The 12,509-nt window shown below is 39.2% G+C and overlaps 1 protein-coding gene across 10 annotated transcripts in view; it reads left to right on the top strand.

Moving 5' to 3' along the window:
* The window catches only part of ANKRD44 (ankyrin repeat domain 44), a 130,104-nt gene that overhangs the window by 66,938 nt on the left and 50,657 nt on the right, over positions 1 to 12,509 (top strand). For all 10 annotated transcript variants that reach the window (XR_008966117.1, XM_057378024.1, XM_057378023.1 and 7 more), the window contains exons 3-4: positions 3,844 to 3,922; positions 9,161 to 9,231. Coding sequence is in view for 9 of the 10 variants with exons in the window: in XM_057378024.1 (XP_057234007.1) it covers positions 3,844 to 3,922; positions 9,161 to 9,231 (150 nt within the window). In the remaining variant the exon portion in view is untranslated. The remainder of the gene's footprint in view (positions 1 to 3,843; positions 3,923 to 9,160; positions 9,232 to 12,509) is intronic.

Here is a 12,509-nt window from a genome sequence, read left to right as displayed (position 1 = left end):
AGTCAGGTTCTATATGAGAATTAGTTTTTTAATGGTGGTGCTGTATAAATGAGGTGTACTCAGGTGGAACAGTTGTAAATAGAGTGAATAACAAGAAATTTGTTTCTGTCATTATTTTGGTTAGACTTGATCCGTGGTAATTATAGCCATTCCTGTGCCTTATTCTGCCACCCAGGCACATTTTGATGGTGCTGGAAATCCAAAGGCTTCAGTAACTCAATTTTTGTAGTGCACTGAACTCCTGTACACTCCTACTGTTCTTATTTAGCTGCTCAGTCARTTTGGTGACAAAGAAAGGAGACATACATTTATTTTCTGCAGCTGTTGCACTTACATTTTAATAGTAAATAACCCTGTCCTAGGCATCACCTGATCTGAGCAGTTACAGTTGATATCAAAATTCACTTCCATTATCTATGCAGGCTGTTCGTTGTGGAGAAAACATAGGCCCTTTTCTTGATGTGCCTGAATAGTTTACATGTGCTGATATGATTCTTTCAGCTCACTGTTCTGCTAATCTTCATGTACCCCAAGGCTCTGATCCAAYAAAACACTTAAGGACTAGTCTAACTTTAAGCCTGTGAGGGCCTTATCAGTGCCACTGTGGGCACTTGAACAGTTTAAGCATGTGTTGAGTGCTTTTCTTACTGAGGCCTGTTGTTCCTGATTGCCTGTCTGTTCAATTCTTACTTTCTTTTATCTGTATTAAAAAAACAAAAAGGGGTGTAGATAATGGTGTAGATAATGTTAACCTGTATCTGTTCTGTGCAGGCTATTAATGCAATTTTTATAAATCACCGAATCCTCTGGGTTGGAAGTGATCTTAAAGATCATCTCCTTCCAACCCCCTGCATTTGGGGAGGGACACCTTTCACTAGACCAGGAGCTCAAAGCTCCATCCACCTTGGGCTTGAACACTTCCAGGAATGGGGCATCCCCAGCTTCTCTGGGCAGCCTGTGCCAGTACATAATCACTCTCACAGTGAAGAATTTATTCTCAGTGTCTAATCTAAACCTGTCCTCTTTTAGCTTGAAGCCATTCCCCCTTGTTCTATCACCACACTCCCTTTTGCAAGGTCCCCCTCCAGCTCCCTTGTAGACCCCCTCGAGGTACTGGAAAGAGAATTTATCTCAGCATGATTTTCTAGCAATTTTTTATAGCTTATCTACTGTCTCTTGCTATCCTTTTGTTCCTCTGAGAACTGCACTTGAAGCAGGTCAGATTATTTGTCATCATGCTTTTTGTAATCCTGTTATCATCTCTTCCCCCCACTTTCTTTCCTTACCTTGATAACGTACGCTGAGGTTCGGGGTTCTGCCAAGCCTCTCCTTGTGACAGATTTTTTCTCCCTCTCTCTCTCTCTCTGGGTAGCTTCCAGTCCCTAGACCATGATTGTTTTTCTTCTGTGTTCCTGTTACCAGCACCATGGGCTGAGGGTGTCTGGGGCTGAATGGGGGCGTGGGCTGGGCACCGAGCCAGGGAGCGATGAAGATGTGGCTCTGTGACTGTGGTGGGGCACATGGGCAGAAAACTCAGTTCCTCTGTTTTGGTATCAGTGCTGTGCACAGTCTAAACAGGAACTTGAGCATGTTCCTGCATTGAGTTGCTCATCTGCACACTTGGCTGTGGGTGCAGCGTGTGAACTTCTCCCTGCCTGACTCCTGAAAATGCTGCTCTATGTGCAAGTGAGCTSTGATTTTGGCCTGGTTGTGATAAATGGAGAAATTTTTAGGGGTTTTTCCTCTTGGACAAATAAAGCTTAAATTCAGTTTTGTGACTGAACCCRTCTTCCTCTGAAAACTTGATTTGCACTCAATATGATAGGATTTTGTATTGATTTTAAAAATGGAAAGGTTAAAAAGCTTACAGAGAGTTATTCCTGTTACAGAATAATAAAATTTTCTGTTTCATGTCCCTTTCCTCCCTCAGTTATCAAATTTGCATCAGATTTACAGTTTACTATAGAAAATTGCCCATAATCACCAAAACACTGAGTAGCCTTGGTTCCTTGATGTAGAAAATTGCTTGGTTTTGTATCATTAACATTCACCTTCAAACTGCTGTGCTCTTGCCCAGCTTGGTTGTGCTGCACTGACAGGTACATTACAAATACTGTGTTAAACTAAAAACAGCTTTGTGCATTAATATGAACAAACTGAAAAAAAACCCCAAACAAATCAAATTGGTTCTATTGCTGTATATATGTTTGATCAGTCAGTTCATTTTTTTGCTATGGAATGGCAAAAAGATTTAGGACAGGGAATATAAGAGATCTTCCCCCCTAACCTGTGCCAATSAGGGTTTTATGTAATCAATCTTCTGAGTGTTTTGTGTGCACATCCAATACCTGAGATCAAAACCCAATGCAGCAGAATTTAAAGACCACGTACATTATGTTCTAAAAACCCATACAAATATAAAAATTAAGCATAAAATATTTTGGTGATCGGTGGCTCTGTGCTTCTCAGTGCTGGAAAACAATTTTCGACATTCCCATGACAAATGGTTCTGCTACACAGATTTTTCCACATTTGTAGCATACTTTGAAGATATTCCAAAATAGCTTATGGTTGATGACTGCTTGGGCATGYTAAAAGTGGTATTTTTCATGACAGGCTCAGAGATCTTTTTCAGGGACAGAGTGTAAATATTGGTGGGGTTTCTCTTTTGGTATTGTTTGCAGGAAGTGTTGAATTTCTTKCTAGCTTAAGATATTTAATGCTAGYAGGTTGCAATGAGTTTGATTGATAAGGTCTAGAACTTATTTTTGTGGTTAAGAAACCAAAATGAAATGCATTTAAGGCTGGAAACAGGAATCAAATAGCACAGTGAGCAGTATTAGCAGTTCTTGTGATTGTTGTTGCCCATTTTGTAATATTTAGCAAATTGTTTTAAAGGCCTGTGTTCTGGAATCAGCTGAATAAAGCAATAAAATAAATGTTTGGGTGGTTTTTTTTTTTTTTTTTTTTTTTTTTTTTTTTTTTTTTTTTTTTTTTTTAACACTGTATTTATACCCCTTGAAATTAAAAAAGAAAATCTTTACAATGAACTACTTAATTTGGAAAATTACAGTTTTTTTTTTTTTTTTTGTGGTTGTTTTTTTTTTTTTTTTGTGAACACTGTATTTATACCCCTTGAAATTAAAAAAGAAAATCTTTACAATGAACTACTTAATTTGGAAAATTACAGAAATCAAATAAAAGTAGGTATATTTTGGAAGTTATGTATATGATTACTAGCAATTCTTCTAAGTTTAAAGGCACAGGTTTGATTGGTAATACTTTATTTCTGTTTAGAGGTCCGTCAAGGTGTACATGCCCATTTTGGGCTGCTKTAGATAACCAGGCTAAATGGTGTACAAGAATCTTTGTAGACTAAGAGGACTTTGCATKTTGACCTTGTGTGTGGTTCCAAACCATCCTCTGGAGATGTCTTTCTGAAGACTCTGCTGTTGTGCTGTTGATGAAAGCTGCATTGCAAAGTCTGATATCCRGAAGCATCTGAATTATGTTGCTGTGATAGTTAAGATTGGAAAATGTTTCTGAAAGAGACACAAAGGTGCTGTCTTTGCACATTTTAGATTTGATTTCATCTGCCTGTGAACAGGATATCAAAGTGAACACAGTGTCTCTTCAAGGACTGGTGGAAACAAGGGATAAAAAATTGAGGACTATTGTGTTGTAGAGATCTTGARTTTTGTTCTTTCACTGGCTGAGACTGCATTTCTAATTAGAAACAGAAATGCACGCATAAAAACAAATATATGCAAATCCTTTGCTCTTTAACACCAATGCCTGCTCTTATTGACCATGTTTTTTAACTGGACAATCTTGGTTTTGTAGGATGCCGAGAAAAGAACCCCTCTTCACGTTGCATCATTCCTGGGGGATGCAGACATCATTGAGCTTCTCATTTTATCAGGTAAGGTGCAGCCCCTCACTGCTATTAACTGGTTATTCAGCTTAYTTTGAAGCTCCAAGGAATATCCAGCAAAGCATATATCAGGGTGTTTTGGGCATTACCTGCTTCTGAGTTTCCCAGAGCTGGCTGCATTTGTTGCAAGCTTAGAAAATATATTTAGATTTGGTGATACTGTTATAAAACTGTAACTAAGCAGAATTAATAAACAAAGTAACTACCTTTTAGCAACGTATAAAGCCTTCAAACTGACAGTGTTTGTGATTCAGAAACTTGCTGTAGTACGTATTTGAAATGTGGGTTCACATCCTGGAGTACAAGCCAAAAATTCTTGTTAAGCAAAAATTATGGAATAATAGCAAAAAAAGGATAAATTAATTTAAATGAATTGTAAGTGCTATTTACATTAGAAGCATGTTTCTAAGAGTCAGGAAGTTTATTTGGGTATTAGAAACTGTGTAGTAGGAAGTATCTAAACAAAAGAAACTAAAAAAAATGTTTYYCAACTGTTGTAGTGACAGAAAACACGATCAAAATATGTCAGAACAAAGCATAAAGCAGTCATCTCTCAAGAAGCAAGCATAATTCATGGCAAACTCCTGGATGTGCTTGCAGATTTCAAAGGCAATGTTTTTCTAAACTGGAGAACTGTGAAAGTAAAGCTTGTGGGGATTTAAGAATGTGGGACTGAAAGGAACCTTATGGTACAAACGTCTGACCCCTTGCAAGCAGCTTTGCTGCGGAATTGGTTTTGTGAATTTTTAAACTGCTTCTTCAAATGGAGTCTGTATTTTTTGTTTAAAGTTATTTCAGAGTTCTAATTTCCAGGCTTGAGTGCTAGAATAATTCAGGCTGGAAGGTATTTCTAGAGATGACCTGATCCAGCTTCTTACTTAAAGCACCATCCAATTTCAAAGCAGATCAGGCTGTGGACGGGTGCATGCAAATCACACAAACACATTTCTTTGGATTGTCAGTCTAACCAGACCTAGAAAAGGCAGGAAATGAGAACTCAGTTTGTTGTAGCTATGTGTTTCCTCTCTCGGGGAAATTTTGGGTTGCCTGATTGCTCAGTGAGAGTAGCTAGCTGGCCATACATCACATATCAGATCTTTCTGCTCTAACCCTGATGGCAGCAGAAGGGTTGGAATGAACAATGCTTCGCAGATAGGTTATGTTTGGATGGGTTTTCAATGTGCTCAATGCATGTGCTAAAACATGATTTTCAATGTGCTGAAACATGATTTTCTTCCTTGGGAGTTGGGAATTAATGCACTTCATCTGTGCATGGGTTCTTACAGTGTGTGCTGTTTGTCACGTGTGGTGTGAGAAGATTGCAAGAGCAATGTATTTTTTCAAGTTTTGCAAGTAACAGCACAGGCAGTTCCTCATAAAGGTGAAACTGTTTCACCCATTTTTCCCAAACAGCATCCAAAAATGTCCTGGTGAATGCTCCTGATGAGGGAAGAAAGCTTTCTAGTGTTCTTCTGGGACATTTAATTCCAGCAATTCACTGCAGACATGTCATCCATGGGCTGTAGTGTTTGGCTGATCAACAGCACAAAATGTGGGTGATACATCTTGGGTAGTTTTTACACACCCAAGTGAGTATGAAAAAATTAAARTGSGGGCTTTTAAARATTGAACTTTCCATTRGTGKGACTGTGATGGGGTTCAGTCTGCAGGAACTGCATAGGTCTTTCCCAGCTAGCTCAGCATGAATCAAAATTAATTTTGTGTTGTGTATTCTACTTTCCTCATATATTAAAGTACARTGAATATCATTACTCATGATGAGCATGAGTACTTGTATCCAGGTTTGGAGGTTTTTGAGGCATGGAGGAGCAGGTTTATGAGTTGTTATAAACACCTTCTTGTGACTGTGGTCTCTCCATGAACTGGGCTGCAAAGACAAGTGCAGCATCTTCCTTTACTTACCTCTTCATTCAGTAGAAGTAGTGAGTAGTGTAGTAGTAAGTGTATCATAAAATATTAATCTGAATGTAACATTTAGTTACATAAGCAGAAAAAAAATGGTTGCCTGACTTAATATGCTGCTTTCACAGAGAAAGCACACAAGCACTTGCTGTTGATGTCAGGCAATATTCTCAGTATGAGTAGAAACTAGGAGGAGAATCAACATATTTTGTAGAGTGTTCAGGAGAGAAATTAAATACACACTTTGCGAGATGTGTGGTCTATGAAGTGTGGACCTGTTGCTCTGTCTTATAGGGAAAGTTGGAAAGCAGCATGTAAATAATGACATTAATAGGTTAAAGAGTAGTTTTCTTTCTCCATTGACTATCCCTAATATTGGAGATTTAGACTGTGGAATCTAGAGATCTGGATTTGGCAGATGTGCTGGATGGAAACTTGTACTTGGGTTATGATAAAGAGATGTTAACTTTATTCCTAAAAGCCATCATTGAGTTGTTTATTTCAGATATCAAAAGAACAGAGGCAGTTTCAGATTTATTTCCTCTTTTGGCAGAAAAAATTGAGAGCGAATAATGGCAAAGATTACAACCAACCATATTAAAGAAAAGTAGAATTCAGAAAGTTTCCTCTCTTGATTTTATCTGTAACATTTTTAGCCTCACAAAGCAAATCCCTACAGCTAAACCTTTTTGTCAGGCTCAGGGGTATGAGCCCTCCCAACTGCATGGTGCAGAAGGTGAGGCCAAGAAAAGGCTTTACTCTGAAGGATGCTATTTTAAAAAGTAGATATTTTGTGGGATGGCTGGGTGCTCTGGCTGCCTGAAAGGATTTTCAGTGAAATCTTTAAAGCAGCTTATATTTTCAAGGATGATTGTGCTGTGAATGACAAAATAGACACCAATTTGATTGTATATCAGCTCTTTTTGTCTTTATAGACACACATTAATTWATGGAGTATTGTAGAAAGTGCATTGAAATGTGGTTAGGGTGCTTGGTCTAGAGTGAAGAGAGGGTTTTCCAATGGACTTTGAGGATGTCCTGTGGGATGGTCTTGAAAATTTAAGCTTCTGGGGTTCAGCTCATTTTAGATGTATTAGCATGTTCTGGAGCGCTTAGTCTTTGAAATTGGGTTTCTGTGTAAYTCTGCTTTCACAAGGCTGTCCTCAGGGCTGTCACAGGATGAACCCTCAGGTTCCTGGAGTGCMGAGGACACCTTTGAAAATCTGAGCATTGCTCTCCCAGTGCCTCTGCTTGATCATCCATAAAATTACAGATATTTTCTGTACCCAAAGGAGTGCATCAGTGCCGGTGAAGTTTTTTCATTGTCATTAACCATTGCYTGCAAAGAACTACTGGGAATCTAGAAGATGAATTTTGGTGARGGAAATGGGCAGTATGGGGGGAAAWKTCTTGAAAAATCTCTTCACAATATGAGTGTCTCAGTAAATGGACAACAGCAGGTTGTGTAAGTTTTGTGTTGTTTTCAGCAGGCAACAAACTGTGTAGCTGCTGAAAAACAGAACTCACAAACATCATCAGCTGTTGCATTGAATTAGACACCTAAGAACAATTTCTCTGTTTTCCATAAAGAGGCACAAGGAAGTGAAGGGATGTGGAAAACAGCTGAGAAAGAAAAGCCTGGTAGCATGCTGTATATTACTTTATTTATACTGGGCTAGATTTCCTTTCACTATTTTCTTCAGCTGCTTTCTTGGCAACTATTTCAGTTTCTCTAAGGGTAAATGGATGAGTTAAGGGCATGAATAGCTACTGATAGAGATACCTCTGTAGATTTTGTCATCATCTTCATACTCACCCATGCCACTGGAGTTGTTGAATACTGAGGAATAATACATTTGTCACACTTTTCTACTCCCCACAGGAGCCTTTCTGATTTGTGACCATCTGCTTGTAAGAATTAGTGAATGGGTAGAGRTAAAACAAAAGAAACCTTAGTTAAGGACGTAAGGCAAAAGCCCAAGGAAAATACAAAATAAATTTCTAAACCCAAAAAGCGGTATTTGCTGTCAATSACTAGGAATTCACATAAGCAGTTTGCATCTCCAATATCCCTACCAGGTCAAATCAGGATAATGGAAGGTGCCTTGAAGTCCTGCTGGTTTCCTGAGGGTGGAGAAAGTTGTTGCTTTGTCTCTAGAGCCTCACACAGTGCTGGCAAAGGGCAGGATACTAACGTGTCAATTGTAATGGCTTTCTCACGGAGACAAAAGAAGCCAAAAGCTTCCTTACTTAAAGAGATKAATTAGAAAACTCTTTGAAACTGTCTTTTCTAAAGGAAGTTTTTCCAGAGGGCAGGTTGTACCACCAGGTATACCAGGTTCTGAGGTGATTTTGGAGGATTGCTTCTAATTGTTGCAGTAGTTATAGAAGTGGCTTTGTTTTTCTTRCAGCCAAAAGACTGCATCCTGACTTGTTTAATATGCAAGGACTTGTTTATTTTCTGATTATCTAGCACAATTCCCAATAACCACTGGGATTCACAGGCAAGCATTCAGTATTTCTGAGAATCAGCTCTCAGAAGGTGTTGGTGATTCAGAGACTGGGATTTATTAATTGCATCCTTTTGTATGCTCTTAAGTTATGATGCAAAATAAGGCTTAAGAATCCCTTTGTTCATGAAGTTCAGAGGCTCACCCAGGCYRTGTGCAAGACAGTTGTGCTTCTCTMCGTTTTTTCCTGCCTGTRCTACTTTTCTCAGACTGGTACTGCTACCTACAAACCTGTAAGTTATAATATTTTCAGGTTAAGCCCTTTTAAAAATTAGCTTCTCTAGTCCTTATCACTAGATTTCCTTTCTGAGTGAATAGCTTTAATAGTTCTTGCAAGCAAATCTTTTTGATCATATAAATGTACAGGATTCCTTTTATTTTTTTTTATTTTTGGATCTGCAGTCACCCAGAACCACKGCACCTGTCAAATATTCTTCCTTTATCCCCTTTTCTGGCAAGCCAGCCCAAATCCATCCTTTTCTTCCCCCAAGCTGTATCAGCTGATATAAAAAAATGCTTACACATAGACATACATATCCATACATACAGGTGTAATTCCTTCCAACAAATCTTGCTTCTTTTGTGTCTCGTTTACAAAGCAGTTCCTAATAATGCCCCTATCCATCCGGTTCCTTTCTTTCCAAATCACACTTTTATCCATCTGACATCTGGAAATGCATTTCCAAGGTGAACATGGTGCCAGGAGAGTCCTGGGGAGCRCTGGGAGTACCATGTACTCAGCTGGGCAAGGCACACCCAAGGCATGCATGTAACCTGCTCTGTTTATTTGCAGGCGCTCGTGTTAATGCCAAGGACAATATGTGGCTGACTCCTCTCCATCGAGCAGTTGCTTCAAGAAGTGAGGTGAGTCACATTTGATTTTTACCCTGTTTTTACACATGAACAAGGTGCTGGGGGAGAAGCAGACCCTGGAGAGCTGTAGTGGSTGTCATGGGGAGTTTACAAGTTACCTGTAGCTGCTCCTGAGCCTTCACGTGCTCTATTTCCATTTTGCTTTACATTACCATAGCAAGTCATATGGAGCAGYGACCAGAACTCACATGGGATAGAATCCACGGTGCTCCACTGTGCCCACATCATCTTCAGGTGGTGAAAAAAAGAGGAATAAATCCCTGTGTGGATGTGTGCATGCTGTGTGTGTGCCAGAAGGGAGTGGATGTGGATGTGATCCAACATGCATTGCCGCATAGTTTGTTTTGGTTAATTACATTCCAAGGCATCCGTTCGGTTTTCTGTTAATTCATGCATAAGGGAGGGTTTGCCCATATTTCTTCTCCTTGACAAACAGAAATCTTCTGGCATCGTGTTGTACCTCTTCCATTGCTATTTTAAAAAGGAGCAGCAATAACTACTGGAAGTGCAGCTTGGGCATGGCTGTTTYCACACTGCACCATTATTCTTGGCTTTCCATTGTGGAGCTCCCTATCCACTTTTATCCTTCTAATACTTAGTTAACAGTGAGCCCAARTGCAGACCGAATTGGCTGCTGGGGATGAGGGGAGGGGCTGTAAAAGAGACAGAGGGTGGCTGTCTTCCAGAGACTGATGGACTGAAATCACCTCCGTAACAGTCTAGTGCTTGCCAAGCCTGGAGGCAGGAATCCTGGGCTCGCTTCTGAACTCGGGCATTGTCTGGCTGCTGGCTGAGCTTCCCAGCTGCTGGCATCCACTGAAACCCTCTGAAAGGAATATCTCATATGCTGTGTATCTGAGTGCTGTAATGAGGCAAAATACAAAAAGCCATGTTGGAAAACAAAGATCAGACTTCAACCTTAAAAAACAGCCACAGTCTTTCTGATGCGGGAATCACAGTGTGCTTGGTTTCTTTTTTCCAGTGTGTCAAAGTACATGATTTTTATCATCAGCAGCAGTCCTGACAGAAAATGTATGTCTTTCTGTGGCTTTGGGTGTCACCTTTAACTCTTTGTCAGCTGAAGCACAATGAGAAGGTGTGCTGGCAGTTCTGGTACCTCTCAGTGAAGGCACCATTCTTTGATGACTTTTCATGGCCTACTATGCATTTTATAAACACATACAGTTTTGTTCTCCTGGCCTTTTTTCTTCATTATTTATACTAAAATTGCTGCTTTTGGTAACAATTTGGAAACAGGAGTCAGCATTTTTGAGGTTCTTTCATTGGTGCTTTTTACCTTCTTACACAAGTGAACAAATGGGCAGCATTGATAGTGATAGCAGTAGATAGCAGTGGTGAATTCAGAGTTCCCACTGATAGTAGGGGATGAATTAGTGGCCCAGAAGTTGGCCATTAGGACTTGGTGTAGTTTTGGAAGTTCTCATGAGTACCATTGCATTTGGAATGATCATTGACAAATTTTATTATCTATCTTCTACTATGAAGCTTTCACAGAATTCAGRAGTTATCTCCTTGAACCCTTTTATATGTTGGCTAAAAGAATGGACTCTTCTTTACTTATGCCTTAWTGATTTTTCAGGGGCTTTAGGGATTTAAATATTCATTTACAAATCAGCATCCCTTAGGTGTGTCTGTGTAGGATTGTTAATGGATATATCAACTTCTGGCCTTACACAGTTTGGAAAAGTTGAGGAGATTTCACTSTGATAATTTGGCATAGTTAGAGACACTGACTGCAGAGGCTTATACCAAAGCTGGGCACTGCATGCATATGAAAAAACTATATTAATAAAAGGGGAAAGGTCATGCTTTCAAAAACCATAGAATTAAACTTTTTCCATAAGGACTTTAACTTCTGATCTCAAATCTGATAAAGCAGCAGAAGTAAACAAAAATACGTAAATGTTTTTTTCTTTAAAGTTTAAATATTTTAAACTTAGGCTGTTCAATCCTTATTATTCACTTCTAAAAATTCTCCTTTAACTTTTTCTTTGTTTCATTAAGAGTGCATGAATTTTCCTGCTGACTTCATGTCCCAGCTGRGCAGGTCTCCAGTGAATTGCATTTAAATGACTCTTAAAATAGTAGGCCTGTAATTTAAAAAACAAAATCCTATTGAGACATCAACAGTCATCCATCATTATTGGTGTTGTAAGAGATGCAATGTCACTCTTTGAGCAAATCTGTTAGAGGACAGTTTGTGAGATGACTGTAGAAAATGAATTTTTTTTCTGAGATCAGTTGAGGACAAAGACAAAACTCTTAGTAATGTATGTAGTGTTTATACAGACTGCAGGCACTCTCCTGGGCCATTCTAGATATAAAAGTACTRTTTAAACATACTGTATGCATTTGTTATTCATTAATAAAATTTTGGCTGGGCTTAACAGAAAACTTTGCAGTTTATGGAAAAAGAGTAAGATACTATGTACGACCTAGGGCTCTCTCACATACCGGATGTGAGTTGTATTTATCAGACAAGGCTGCTTAAATGCTACTGTGTCCCAGTAGCTGCTTTSTATTTTGTTTGTTTTGGGAGTGGAAAAGGAAGAAGAAAAGAAATGTAATTTTGAGAAAAACATGGTTTTTTTTATTTGACTTGCTTAATGGCAGATACACGAATAGAAGCACAAATGGACTGATTGTGAATTCTCCGGCAAGAGAGGCTCTCAAGAAAGAGCAGTACGTTTTCTCACAGGGAAATATTAACTTTTAACCAACAAAATTAACCTTTAAAGATGTTGTTTGGTCTCAGGCTGACAGAATGGATATTGCAGTGAAGACCCTTGGCCTGTGCTTAGCCCTTGGGGAGGAAAGGAATGCTAATGCAAAGCTGGGAACACCAGCATTCTTACGTTTCTGCAAAGCTAAAATTTTGTTTTCACTCTTCTTAAAATTTTCTCCTTTTTCCTGTTTATAAATAAAACATGCAGCACTTTGCTGTTATTTTGACATGCTTTTCATTTTGTAAATGATCCCTGTAGCAGTGTGTGTTGGGTTTGTGTGGCAAGGTTCTGGTAGTGGGGGGCTGTAGGGGTGGGTTCTGTGAGATGGGTTCTGTGAGCTGCTGGAAGCTGCTCCATGTGTGACAGTCAGGCAGCTCCAGGATTGTCCCAGTGCTGGCCAAGGCTGAGCCCATCAGTGMCARGAGTAATGGCTCGAGTGAGTACATTCATTTCTTCACTGAAGGTTAATCAACCAAACAGAATGGGTTCTCTGCACAGGACATCCTCAGATCCATCTGGGAA

The sequence above is a fragment of the Malurus melanocephalus genome, unplaced genomic scaffold (assembly GCF_030028575.1).
Source record: "Malurus melanocephalus ecotype Western Australia unplaced genomic scaffold, MMel_1.1 scaffold_339, whole genome shotgun sequence".
NCBI classification, from domain to species: Eukaryota; Metazoa; Chordata; class Aves; order Passeriformes; family Maluridae; genus Malurus; species Malurus melanocephalus.
The sequence above is the reverse complement of the archived record's forward strand: the minus strand, read 5'-3'. Positions and strand labels throughout refer to the sequence as shown.